General features: G+C 45.4%; 1 protein-coding gene across 2 annotated transcripts in view; it reads left to right on the forward strand.

The window, feature by feature from the left end:
• Positions 1-14,213, forward strand: part of ascc3 (activating signal cointegrator 1 complex subunit 3) — a 140,509-nt gene that overhangs the window by 92,294 nt on the left and 34,002 nt on the right. For both annotated transcript variants that reach the window (XM_036943401.1, XM_036943397.1), the window contains exons 17-25: positions 1,471-1,695; positions 2,695-2,814; positions 3,095-3,259; positions 5,525-5,611; positions 5,792-5,968; positions 9,880-10,105; positions 10,239-10,393; positions 13,653-13,751; positions 13,971-14,139. In XM_036943401.1, coding sequence (XP_036799296.1) covers positions 1,471-1,695; positions 2,695-2,814; positions 3,095-3,259; positions 5,525-5,611; positions 5,792-5,968; positions 9,880-10,105; positions 10,239-10,393; positions 13,653-13,751; positions 13,971-14,139 — 1,423 coding nt within the window. The remainder of the gene's footprint in view (positions 1-1,470; positions 1,696-2,694; positions 2,815-3,094; positions 3,260-5,524; positions 5,612-5,791; positions 5,969-9,879; positions 10,106-10,238; positions 10,394-13,652; positions 13,752-13,970; positions 14,140-14,213) is intronic.

Consider the following 14,213-nt stretch of genomic DNA (forward strand, 5'->3'; position numbering starts at 1 on the left):
GCAATCTACCTAAAGCGAGAAGAATAAGAGCACCACATTGAAACTGCCCAAGAACACCCGTTGGGGTGGTGTTGTCATCATATTTGACAGTCTCCTGGAGGGAAAGGAGTCTTTCCAAGAAATGGCCACCTCAGTCTGCCATCAAGAGGATCCTCCTGAATGATTTATTTTGGGAGAGTGGTAAGCAGCCTGAATCTCCTGAAACCTATATCAGTAGCCATTGCATGGATTGAGGGGGACATGCCATCCTGTCTGATGTTCAGACTCTGCTTGCAGATGTAAGGGAAGAAATCTGCACTGCCCTGCCCACTTCACTGTTGCTCCGAGCAGAGGAAACTGCAGTTCTGAAATACATCAAAAACCATGAAGACTTCTGCCTGAAGCCCATACACACCGCAGTGTACATGTTGGACCCCAAGTACGCTGGCAAGAGCATCCTGTCTGGTGCAGAGATCAACAAGGCCTATGGTGTCATCACTACCGTGTCTCGCCACCTTGGCCTGGATGAGGGCACAGTTCTTAGCAGTCTGGCGAAGTACACTTCCAAGCAAGGGCTTTGGGATTGAGATGCAGTATGACAGTCGTGCCAACATCTCATCAGCCACCTGGTGGAAGGGACTTTGTGGATCTGAGGCTCTTTCCCCTTTTGCCTCCATCGTCCTCCAAATCCCACCAACATCAGCTGCCTCAGAGCGCAACTGGTCCTTGTTTGGGAACACACACACCAAAGCACGCAACAGGCTGACCAATACAAAGGTAAAAAAATTGGTTGCCAAATGTGAGGCTTTTTGAACCTGACAATGAGCCATCCTCAACAAGGTTGGATAGTGACAGTGAAGATGAGGTCTCAGAGTCTGATGTTCAACATTGAGGATGTCCAGGGAGAAGACGTCGAAGCCTGAGAGGAAGACAGTCTAGAAACTAAAGCTTTGGTTATCATGTGATGGATCAATGGGGATCATTCAATAATCCCTTTTGTTGTTAAGTGAAATCATCCCATGTGAAGAATCAACTCATTTAATTAAAGTTCAGTTCGTAACAATTTATTTTTTTTATTTTTTATTTTTTTTATTGGAAAGATTTATTTATTTGCAATTATGTCTACTTATGATAAGGTAAAAGGTTTATGTTTGTCTCCATATGATATGGTAAATATATCCAATGCAAAAAACATCTACATTTAATTGGTAATAATATTAATTTGCATATATTTCTGTTAATTCACATATATTCCCGTTAATTCCTATATATTCCCACAGAAAGTTTCCACCTCTGAATTTTCCCCAAAATGTGCAACCCTAGATTAAGGTATGAACTTGTAAGTCTGTATCATGTGCCCTTCACTCTTAGAAGACGGTAAGTCCGTGTAGGTGTTTGTACTAAAACACGCAGACGTTTGCCTCATTAGGACTGTATTATCTCTCCAAAGCCACTCATATCCGGCCTCTCTTGTTCCCGTGGTAACAACAGGGCACCCAAATCTACGATGCTAAGCGTGGTACCCTGGTAGACCTGGGCATCCTGGATGTGATGCAGATCTTCGGGCGTGCCGGGCGGCCCCAGTTCGACAAGTACGGCGAGGGCACCATCATCACGGCACATGACAAGCTGAGCCACTACCTCACCCTGCTCACCCAGCAGAACCCCATAGAGAGCCAGTTCCTAGAGACCATGGCTGACAACCTTAACGCTGAGGTAGGGACACACACGCCACCGTCAATAATATAGCTTATCCACAATCACACATCTTCAGGACCTCTACCTTTTAACAATCATATCAGTGTTTCCACTGCAGTCATTTAGCTGTGGCGCTGCACCATGGCAAAATCATTGCCGCTACGCCAAAAAAATACAAATTTAAAGTCAACAAATATTTCCGCCTAGGCGCACTTTGAAGATGCTAGAACAGTCCAAATGTACTTTTCCTCTGCAAACAATGTGAGTAATGAATAAAAAAACTAAAACAAACCTTACCTTATAGTAAAATAGTTCTATCCAAGGTAAATATTCCTCTAAAAGGCACATTTTATTTATCAAGGTAATTTCAGAAAATGCCCATAGTATATATGGCGCTAATAGTGGAAAATGTTAGTGTTTCACAGTATTACTTACCCACCAGTGTTGTGATTGGCTGTGATATTGGCCTATTGATTTCTCCCGCCGAAGGGGCATCGGTTGTCAAACTGGGAAAGCTGTAATGACTTTGTGGCTGTTTTATCTAGTGGAGATCGCTCTGTCATTTCCTGGTTGCTAAAATGTTAAACTTCGCTCAAATTTCAGTTTGTGAGAAAACAAGCACTAAATAGTGTAGGGAATCATTGTACCATCTAAATCGCATTTTCAATAACCAAAACTATTGTTTTTACAGCTGTTTGAAGCTGGTAGACCAAATGAAAGTTAACAATATTTTTCTTCAGTGTAAAGATATTTCACAGCGATCTGTGTTTGACAGCAGATGCCTAACTGGCCCCCTTCAATCATGTTCTCTTCTCATCTCCATCCAATGCCCTTTTCACAAAATAAACACAGTACAATAAGTCACCACTAGATGGCACACACCTCAAGGATTCAATGAGGACTTATTGAGAAGGATTCAATGCTGAGTGTGGAATCTCCACCAGGTGCTGCTAGGTGGCTGAAATGACTGAAGGTGAATGTGATGTTATTGATCTCTCTTTCTCCCTCTCTCTGCAGGTATCACTAGGAACTGTGACTAACGTGGAGGAAGCAGTGAGGTGGCTGAGTTACACCTACCTGTACATCCGCATGAGAGCCAACCCTCTGGCCTACGGGATCAACCACAAGGCCTACCAGGTACACACGCATGCATGTGCACACACACACACACACACACACACACACACACACATACACATACACACACACACACACACGTGTACACACTCGACTGTACACTCTCTTATTATCTAGCTCTCTGTGTTAGATGTACCCAGGTCTGGAGTGGTACTATAAGGAACTGGTGGTGATGGCAGGGTTAAACTGTTCTGTCTCTGTTAGATGGACCCAGGTCTGGAGCTGTATCGTAAGGAACTGGTGGTGATGGCAGGGTTAAACTGTTCTGTCTCTGTGTTAGATGGACCCAGGTCTGGAGCTGTATCGTAAGGAACTGGTGGTGATGGCAGCCAGGAAGCTGGACAAGGCCAGGATGATCCGCTTCGAGGAGAGGACAGGATACTTCGCCTCCACTGACCTGGGCAGAACCGCCAGTCACTTCTACATCAAATACAACACCATGGAGGTACACCAGAGTTCCATAACATGATATGATGTTATATGTACTATGTTGTATTGTACACTGAGTGTACAAAATATTAAGAACACCTGCTCTTTCCATGACATACAGTACCAGTCAAAGGTTTGAACACAGCTATTGATTCAAGGGTTTTTCCTGTTTTCTACATTGTAGAATAATAGTGAAGACATCAAAACTATGAAATAACACATGGGATCGTGTAGTAACCAAAAAAGTGTTCAACAAAGCAAAATATATTTTAGATTCTTCAAAGTAGCAAGTCTTTGCCTTGATGACAGGTTTGCAAACTCTTGGCATTCTATCAACCAGCTTCATAAGGTGGAATGCATTTCAATTAACATGGGCCAGCATCCCTGTGGAAAGCTTTCATCATCTTGTGGAGTCCATGCCCCGACAAATTGAGGCTGCAACTCAATATCAGAAAGGTGTTCCTCGTGCCTGGTTTACTCCAATGTATTATATTATTGTAACCAGGTATACAGTGCCTTGCGAAAGTATTCAGCCCCCTTGAACTTTGCGACCTTTTGCCACATTTCAGGCTTCAAACATAAAGATATAAAACTGTATTTTTTTGTGAAGAATCAACAACAAGTGGGACACAATCATGAAGTGGAACGACATTTATTGGATATTTCAAACTTTTTTAACAAATCAAAAACTGAAAAATTGGGCGTGCAAAATTATTCAGCCCCTTTACTTTCAGTGCAGCAAACTCTCTCCAGAAGTTCAGTGAGGATCTCTGAATGATCCAATGTTGACCTAAATGACTAATGATGATAAATACAATCCACCTGTGTGTAATCAAGTCTCCGTATAAATGCACCTGCACTGTGATAGTCTCAGAGGTCCGTTAAAAGCGCAGAGAGCATCATGAAGAACAAGGAACACACCAGGCAGGTCCGAGATACTGTTGTGAAGAAGTTTAAAGCCGGATTTGGATACAAAAAGATTTCCCAAGCTTTAAACATCCAAAGGAGCACTGTGCAAGCGATAATATTGAAATGGAAGGAGTATCAGACCACTGCAAATCTACCAAGACCTGGCCGTCCCTCTAAATTTTCAGCTCATACAAGGAGAAGACTGATCAGAGATGCAGCCAAGAGGCCCATGATCACTCTGGATGAACTGCAGAGATCTACAGCTGAGGTGGGAGACTCTGTCCATAGGACAACAATCAGTCGTATATTGCACAAATCTGGCCTTTATGGAAGAGTGGCAAGAAGAAAGCCATTTCTTAAAGATATCCATAAAAAGTGTTGTTTAAAGTTTGCCACAAGCCACCTGGGAGACACACCAAACATGTGGAAGAAGGTGCTCTGGTCAGATGAAACCAAAATTGAACTTTTTGGCAACAATGCAAAACGTTATGTTTGCCGTAAAAGCAACACAGCTGAACACACCATCCCCACTGTCAAACATGGTGGTGGCAGCATCATGGTTTGGGCCTGCTTTTCTTCAGCTGGGACAGGGAAGATGGTTAAAATTGATGGGAAGATGGATGGAGCCAAATACAGGACCATTCTGGAAGAAAACCTGATGGAGTCTGCAAAAGACCTGAGACTGGGACAGAGATTTGTCTTCCAACAAGACAATGATCCAAAACATAAAGCAAAATCTACAATGTAATGGTTCAAAAATAAACATATCCAGGTGTTAGAATGGCCAAGTCAAAGTCCAGACCTGAATCCAATCGAGAATCTGTGGAAAGAACTGAAAACTGCTGTTCACAAATGCTCTCCATCCAACTTCACTGAGCTCGAGCTGTTTTGCAAGGAGGAATGTGAAAAAATGTCAGTCTCTCGATGTGCAAAACTGATAGAGACATACCCCAAGCAACTTACAGCTGTAATCGCAGCAAAAGGTGGCGCTACAAAGTATTAACTTAAGGGGGCTGAATAATTTTGCACGCCCAATTTTTCAGTTTTTGATTTGTTAAAAATGTTTGAAATATCCAATAAATGTCGTTCCACTTCATGATTGTGTCCCACTTGTTGTTGATTCTTCACAAAAAAATACAGTTTTATATCTTTATGTTTGAAGCCTGAAATGTGGCAAAAGGTCGCAAAGTTCAAGGGGGCCGAATACTTTCGCAAGGCACTGTATATACCCTTCTGTGTAGGTGTAATATGGCATGGTAATATCTACAAATAAACTCATCATGGATGATGGTACAGTAACATGCAATATACAACTAGATAACGGCTGTTCCTTATGTCATGTTTGTGTTTGTCTACCTCCTCCTCCATGCAGACGTTCAATGAGCTGTTCAACTCCCAGAAGACAGAGGCTGACATCCTCAGCATCGTCTCCAAGGCCGAGGAGTTTGAACAGGTCAAGGTGAGAGGTCACAGGTCACACTGAGAGGTCACTCATCACACATTATAGACTGCTGCGGGACACCTGCTAAACAGTATAGCAAGGTCTTGATATAGTTTGAGTACCCAGGTGGAAGTGCTCCTGACTGTGTGTGTGTGTGTGTGTGTGTGTGTGTGTGTGTGTGTGTGTGTGTTTTTCAAGGTGCGTGATGAGGAGATGGAGGAACTAGAGCAGATGCTGTGTAACTACTGTGAGCTGCCTGCTGCAGGCGGAGTGGAGAACGGATACGGCAAGATCAACATCCTACTGCAGACCTACATCGGCCGGGGAGAGGTGGACAGCTTCTCCCTCATCTCAGACCTGTCCTACGTAGCACAGGTGGGTTACAGGCACAGCACCACACACTACACACACACATACAGTGGGGCAAAAAAGTATTTAGTCAGCCACCAATTGTGCAAGTTCTCCCACTTAAAAAGATGAGAGGCCTGTCATTTTCATCATAGGTACACTTCAACTATGGCAGACAAAATGAGGGAAAAAAATCCAGAAAATCACATTGTAGACTTTTTAATGAATTTATTTGCAAATTATGATGGAAAATAAGTATTTGGTCAATAACAAAAGTTTATCTCAATACTTTGTTATATACCCTTTGTTGGCAATGACAGAGGTCAAACGTTTTCTGTAAGTCTTCACAAGGTTTTCACACACTGTTGCTGGTATTTTGGCCCATTCCTCCATGCAGATCTCCTCTAGAGCAGTGATGTTTTGGGGCTGTTGCTGGGCAACATGGACTTTCAACTCCCTCCAAAGATTTTCTATGGGGTTGAGATCTGGAGACTGGCTAGGCCACTCCAGGACCTTGAAATGCTTCTTACGAAGCCACTCCTTCGTTGCCCGGGCGGTGTGAAAGACCCAGCCACGTTTCATCTTCAATGCCTTTGCTGATGGAAGGAGGTTTTCACTCAAAATCTCACGATACATGGCCCCATTCATTCTTTCCTTTACACGGATCAGTCGTCCTGGTCCCTTTGTAGAAAAACAGCCCCATAGCATGATGTTTCCACCCCCATGCTTCACAGTAGGTATGGTGTTCTTTGGATGCAACTCAGCAGTCTTTGTCCTCCAAACACGACGAGTTGAGTTTTTACCAAAAAGTTATATTTTGGTTTCATCTGACCATATGACATTCTCCCAATCTTCTTCTGGATCATCCAAATGCTCTCTAGCAAACTTCAGATGGGCCTGGACATGTACTGGCTTAAGCAGGGGGACACGTCTGGCACTGCAGGATTTGAGTCCCTGGCGGCGTAGTGTGTTACTGATGGTAGGCTTTGTTACTTTGGTCCCAGCTCTCTGCGGGTCATTCACTAGGTCCCCCCGTGTGGTTCTGGGATTTTTGCTCACCGTTCTTGTGATAATTTTGACCCCACGGGGTGAGATCTTGCGTGGAGCCCCAGATCGAGGGAGATTATCAGTGGTCTTGTATGTCTTCCATTTCCTAATAATTGCTCCCACAGTTGATTTCTTCAAACCAAGCTGCTTACCTATTGCAGATTCAGTCTTCCCAGCCTGTTGCAGGTCTACAATTTTGTTTCTGGTGTCCTTTGACAGCTCTTTGGTCTTGGCCATAGTGGAGTTTGGAGTGTGACTGTTTGAGGTTGTGGACAGGTGTCTTTTATACTGATAACAAGTTCAAACAGGTGCCATTAATACAGGTAACGAGTGGAGGACAGAGGAGCCTCTTAAAGAAGGAGTTACAGGTCTGTGAGAGCCAGAAATCTTGCTTGTTTGTAGGTGACCAAATACTTATTTTCCACCATAATTAGCAAATAAATTCATTAAAAATCCTACAATGTGATTTTTTAGATTTTTTTAGTTGAAGTGTACCTATGATGAAAATACAGGCCTCTCCCATCTTTTTAAGTGGGAGAACTTGCACAATTGGTGGCTGACTTTTGCCCCACTGTATGCTCTTTCTCCATCTGTTTCTCACATACACACACTCATACAAACTGAACCATACCTGAAGAAACTTCAACATGTGTACATACTCTGCTTCTACCCCAAACTGAGCCAGCCTAGCCCCTATGAGGGGTCCAGCTGTACCCCAGTGTCCCCTGCCAGGGGGACACAGGGGTACAGACTCCCTTACCCCAACACATGCAGCCCCTGCCTAGACTTCCCCTTCCCTCAGTCAGCAGCACGTCCGCGTCCTAGAGCAGAATGTTTCAATCATACTGGTGTACTGATGGGGGTTTAGAAAGAGTGTCTTAACGAATCATATCATACACATCCATAAACGGGTTTCCTGTTTGTACCAGCATCTCCATTGTTTCAGAGGGATCATGAGGCTTTCATGAACTGTCACAGTTAATCTGCCATGCCGGCATCTCTGCATTATGCTCTTTATGAAAATCAAATGCTTTGATATATCTGATGGAAAGTAATATGTTTGGCTGGTGCATATTTCACAGTGACTGATAGCCTGGAATCTTTTTTGCATTTGGAGCCCCCATCCCACATCCCATCCCCTCTTCCCATCCTCTGCTGAACCCATCTATCCATGGTTTTCCACGGTAACTGATTCCATGTGGCTGAATATTTGGAATTGTTCACAGCAAATTCCCTCTTTGCTCCTATTTTGCCCGATTTCAGATGTGCAGCCGGTTTGATGGCTGTGGCCGGGAGGCAGGCAGCCATAGTGGAATAGAGGGGATCTGATGGTTAATCCAGACTGAGGACTGATAGGTCCTGCTGCCGTATGATACTGCCACTACACATCAACAAAGACACACACACATAAGCACAGAGATGAAGTTGCATACATACATATAGGTGGGCACACTCACAACCACTGGCAGACTCACCATCTCTCGCTCTCTCACACACACACACACACACACACACACACACACACACACACACACACACACACTGACAGAGGCTAACTCCCTGTCTCTCATGCATACACACACAGTCCTCAATGGCTTTAGCAACTGGATGATAGAGCTGTTCTGCAGGCCGGTGCACTTGACCGCAGGACACCAGGAGTTCTCCTGAGAGAGTAGATTATTGTACATGAGCGCTGAGAGACCTGAGACCACAGTTGAACTGTGTTTACTGCATGCTCTTAAAGACACACGGACACAAAATATCTGGAGAAGGAAGGCAGCTTAATCATGAAGTTAGTTCCAACCAGGGAGATTATTGAGATTGACTATGTTGGTGCTGTGACTCGGACTGTGAGGCCTGATGTGTTTTGGCTGTTGGTTGTTATCTGGAGTATGAGTGTAGGCTCAGTAAGGGTGTGTGTGTAGGCTCGGGAAGGGTGTGAGTGTAGGCTCAGTAAGGGTGTGTGTGTAGGCTCAGGAAGGGTGTGAGTGTAGGCTCAGGAAGGGTGTGAGTGTAGGCTCAGGAAGGGTGTGAGTGTAGGCTCAGTAAGGGTGTGAGTGTAGGCTCAGGAAGGGTGTGAGTGTAGGCTCAGGAAGGGTGTGAGTGTAGGCTCAGTAAGGGTGTGAGTGTAGGCTCAGTAAGGGTGTGAGTGTAGGCTCAGTAAGGGTGTGAGTGTAGGGTTTTCTCTCCAGAGGGTTTGATGTAGGAGTGCGGTTGCCCTAGTGGCCTTTTAACCAGCAGCAGACCAACATCTGGCCCAGCTGGTGTTTCTGTGTCTCTGCCTATCTATATGCCTGTCTCTATGTCTGCCTGCCTGTCTCTGTCCATCCTCCCACTCAACCACATGTTCCGGACACAAGCAGACCTGACCAATCTATCACAGATAGCAGCCTCGCCACGATTTATCCATCACAACAGAGCCAGGCCCAACAAATCCATCCCAGCACGGCCAGACTCTACCAATCCATCATGTCATTAACACCTGGCCAAATCAATCAGAGCCCAGTCACGTCAGATCTGATCAGTTTATCAGCGAGCAGCGCCAACCACCTGACCCATCTGTCAGGACAGACATGAACAATCCATCAGCGCACAGCTAGGCCTGACCCATGTTTCAGAACAGAGCCTGATCATACCAGTCCCGCGGCTCTCGATCAGACATGATTAATCGTCCTACATCTTGATGGATTATTTCAGTCTCTGCATGACTCTCTCTGTCCTGCTGTACCCATTGTAGAACACTGCTCTAAGTCTGGCTGTAGCCTGTCTGTCTTTTTACACCTGTTGTTATACACTATTCCAATTGTGATTCCAATCGGTCTGTCCTTGTTTTTCTACTATAGAACGCCACTCAAATTGTAACTGTGTGTGTGTATTTCGTCCCTGTGTAGAACGCAGCTCGTATCGTCAGGGCTCTGTTTGAGATTGCTCTGAGGAAACGCTGGCCTGCCATGACCTACCGCCTGCTCAACCTGTGTAAAGTGATAGACAAGCGTCTGTGGGGCTTCGCTCACCCCCTGAGACAGTTCTCCATCCTGCCTCACAACGTGCTGGCCCGTCTGGAGGAGAAGAAACTCACTGTGGACAAACTGAAAGATATGCAGAAGGACGAGATAGGTGAGACCATACTGGGCCAAGTGTGGTATACTACCAAATTAGACATGAATTCTATTGTGTTCTGTAGAGCTGTGTGCGTGTGTGTGTGCATGCAGCGTGCTGTAGTAGCACCACTCCCCTCTGTGTGTCCCAGGTCACATGCTTCACCACGTGAACATCGGGTTGAAGGTGAAGCAGTGTGTCCACCAGATCCCTTCCATACTTATGGAGGCCACCATCCAACCAATCACACGCACTGTGCTCAGGGTCCGCCTCCAGATCACCCCCGACTTCCAGTGGCACGACCAGGTAACCAGGTCGACCTCACCTAGGATGACCTCGATGTCTCTCTTTCTCTCTCTCTCTCCGTCACTCACTCACACACATACACACACACACACACACACACAGTACACAAACAGTAGACATTATAAGAGCACTCTTTAAGTGTGTCAAAATGCTGCTAACAGTAGAAATGTGTTAGTGTGAAGTGTCAGTGGTCTGTCAGTATGGAGCTGTCCTCTCCCCCAGTGGCCCTGCTCCTCTCCTCCTCCAGCCAGTGGGGGGGGGGTGGAGTAATGAGTGAAAAGTGGGAATCTCACCTCTGTTCTACAAGGAGGAGCAGCCAGCTGCTGAAACAACCCTGCAGCGTCAGATTCCCACCTCTGGAAGTGTTAGTCCACATCCCAAGTACTGGTTGAAGGGCTCTTCTTTTCTTTGAATGGTTCAAATGAAGGTTTATATAAATGGAAGATGGCTGATTCTAGATCAGTGTTTAGGTGAATCACCTTCTTGTAATACAGTGAGGGAAAACAATATTTGATCCCCTGCATATTTTGTATGTTTGCCCACTGACAAAGAAATTATCTATCTATGATCTATAATTTGAATGGTAGGTTTATTTGAACAGTGAGAGACAGAATAACAACAAAAAAATCCTGAAAAACGCATGTCAAAAATGTTATAAATTGATTTGCATTTTAATGAGGGAAATAAGTATTTGACCCCTCTGCAAAACATGACTAAGTACTTGGTGGCAAAACCCTTGTTGGCAATCACAGAGGTCAGACGTTTCTTGTAGTTGGCCACCAGGTTTGCACACATCTCAGGAGGGATTTTGTCCCACTCCTCTTTGCAGATCTTCTCCAAGTCATTAAGGTTTTGAGGCTGACGTTTGGCAACTCGAACCTTCAGCTCCCTCCACAGATTTTCTATGGGATTAAGGTCTGGAGACTGGCTAGGCCACTCCAGGACCTTAATGTGCTTATTCTTGAGCCACTCCTTTGTTGCCTTGGCCGTGTGTTTTGGGTCATTGTCATGCTGGAATAACCATCCACGACCCATTTTCAATGCCCTGGCTGAGGGACGGAGGTTCTCACCCAAGATTTGACGGTACATGGCCCTGTCCATCATCCCTTTGATGTGGTGAAGTTGTCCTGTCCCCTTAGCAGAAAAACACCCCCAAAGCATAATGTTTCCACCTCCATGTTTGACGGTGGGGATGGTGTTCTTGGGGTCATAGGCAGCATTCCTCCTCCTCCAAAGACGGCTTGTTGAGTTGATGCCAAAGAGCTCCATTTTGGTCTCATCTGACCACAACTCTTTCACCCAGTTGTCCTCTGAATCGTTCAGATGTTCATTGGCAAACTTCCGACTGGCATGTATATGTGCTTTCTTGAACAGGGGGACCTCGCGGGCGCTGCAGGATTTCAGTCCTTCACGGCGTTGTGCGTTACCAATTGTTTTCTTGGTGACTATGGTCCCAGCTGCCTTGAGATCATTGACAAGATCCTCCCGTGTAGGTCTGGGCTGATTCCTCACCATTCTCATAATCATTGTAACTCCACGAGGTGAGATCTTGCATGGAGACCCAGGCCGAGGGAGATTGACAGTTTTTTGTGTTTCTTCCATTTGCGAATAATCGCACCAACTCTCACCAAGCTGCTTGGCGATGGTCTTGTAACCCAATCCAGCCTTGTGTAGGTCTACAATCTTGTCCCTGACATCCTTGGAGAGCTCTTTGGTCTTGGCCATGGTGGAGAGTTCTGATTGATTGATTGCTTCTGTGGACAGGTGTCTTTTATACAGGTAACAAGCTGAGATTAGGAGTACTCCCTTTAAGAGTGTGCTCCTAATCTCAGCTCGTTACCTGTATAAAAGACACCTGGTAGCCAGAAATCTTTCTGATTGAGAGTGGGTCAAATACTTATTTCCCTCATTAAAATGCAAATCAATTTCTAACAATTTCTAACAGTCTCTCACTGTTCAAATAAACCTACCATTAAAATTATAGACTGATAATTTCTTTGTCAGTGGGCAAACGTACAAAATCAGCAGGGGATCAAATACTTTTTTCCCTCACTGTATTATCCTGCGGATTTTATACTACATTTGCTTGAGCCTGCCTGGTGTGTCAGATGGACGGTGTTTTCCACTTTTGGGACTATTCTATTGGTTCTATTGCGCCAGGCAAGATCAATCAAAAACAGCTAAGTATCTGAAAGATTTCAAATGCCGTTTGAACCCAAGTCTGCTGTCCGTAAGTAGAGCCATGTCCAATGGAGGGAATATACAGTACATCATTGAATTGCGAATTAGGCTATAGGATCTCTATGGTGATTGGAGTACATCATTGAGGCAGATGACTCCTGTAGTTTGTGAGGGAGTCAGGGTGGAATCGGAGGCCCGTTGTAGCCAGGCTGTGTATGAAGATGAATGTTTGTGTGATTAGCGATGCATGCTCTGCTCATGGGAGAGTTGTTATGGAACACCCCCAGCTTAGCCAGTGATCCCTGCTGCATATGTACACACGCAAGCTAGCCACGACACATGTAGAGGCACATGAGATCTCCTTCTCCCTAACTCTAACCCAAGCCACGGACTCCAGGAAAATGACTCATTCTAATTGGGAAACAGACAGGAGTTGGATGTCGTTTTCTAATATTAATGCGTGGTTCCCCACTCCCTTTAGTGTTTTGAGTAGGACCCAGAATTGTTCCTGGTTCAGGTCACATGGTTGGGAATAACTCCTAGCCCTAATCAAGAGTAGTTTCCCTGATATCTTTAGACATTTACACAAGAGGGCTAGGGACCAGGCCAGAAGATGACATTATAGCTGTTGTTTTAGTGTGTTTGTCTGTGGGAACTGGACTGTCTCCTCTCTCCATGTGTCATAAAGCAGTCTCCTGGACCTGTGTCTGTTGGCCAGCCAGCAGTTGTTTCCACAGCAGAGTGTTCTACAGGGGGTCAACTCAGAGCAGAGAAATGTAGAGAGATGCACAGTACAGTGTACTACTAGCTACTATCTGGTTAAACAACCTGGGAGTGCTCTGATCTTCTAATGCCACCAATTCTTCATGCTTCTGTCTCCTCTGCCTCTCTCCTCTGCCTCTCTCCTCTGCCTCTCTCCTCTGCCTCTCCTCTGCCTCTCCTCTGCCTCTCTCCTCTGCCTCTCTCCTCTGCCTCTCTCCTCTGCCTCTCTCCTCTGCCTCTCCTCTGCCTCTCTCCTCTGCCTCTCCTCTGCCTTTCCTCTGCCTCTCCTCTCTCCTCTGCCTCTCTCCTCTCTTAGTGTCATGGTTCAGTGGGAGAGCCCTGGTGGCTGTGGGTAGAGGACCCCATCAACGATCACATCTACCATTCAGAGTACCTGCTCCTACAGAAGAAACAGGTGGGTTTCTGGGTACCATTAGTTTCTAGAATGTGTCTGAGAGCCACTTGTTCTCCTGTGTTCCCTTGAGGCAGAAGTTGCCCCTAACTATAGATCTAGGATCAGATTACCTGACCCCTGATTCTAACCTTAACCATTATGGTTATGGAATAAATCTGACCCTGTATCAGTGGATATGGTTGAGCCTAGTCATACTTACATCGTGTGTGTGTTTTCCAGGTGGTGAGTGGGGAGCCCCAACAGGTGGTATTCACCATCCCTATCTTTGAGCCCATGCCCTCCCAGTACTACATCAGAGCTGTGTCAGACCGCTGGCTGGGCTCAGAGGCTGTCTGCATCATCAACTTCCAACACCTCATCCTGCCTGAAAGACATCCCCCACATACTGGTACTGTACAACAGACTCACAAACACAGACAGACCAACCCTCAGAGGTGTACAGATGAAACAACATACTTCACA

The sequence above is a fragment of the Oncorhynchus mykiss genome, chromosome 2 (assembly GCF_013265735.2).
Source record: "Oncorhynchus mykiss isolate Arlee chromosome 2, USDA_OmykA_1.1, whole genome shotgun sequence".
NCBI classification, from domain to species: Eukaryota; Metazoa; Chordata; class Actinopteri; order Salmoniformes; family Salmonidae; genus Oncorhynchus; species Oncorhynchus mykiss.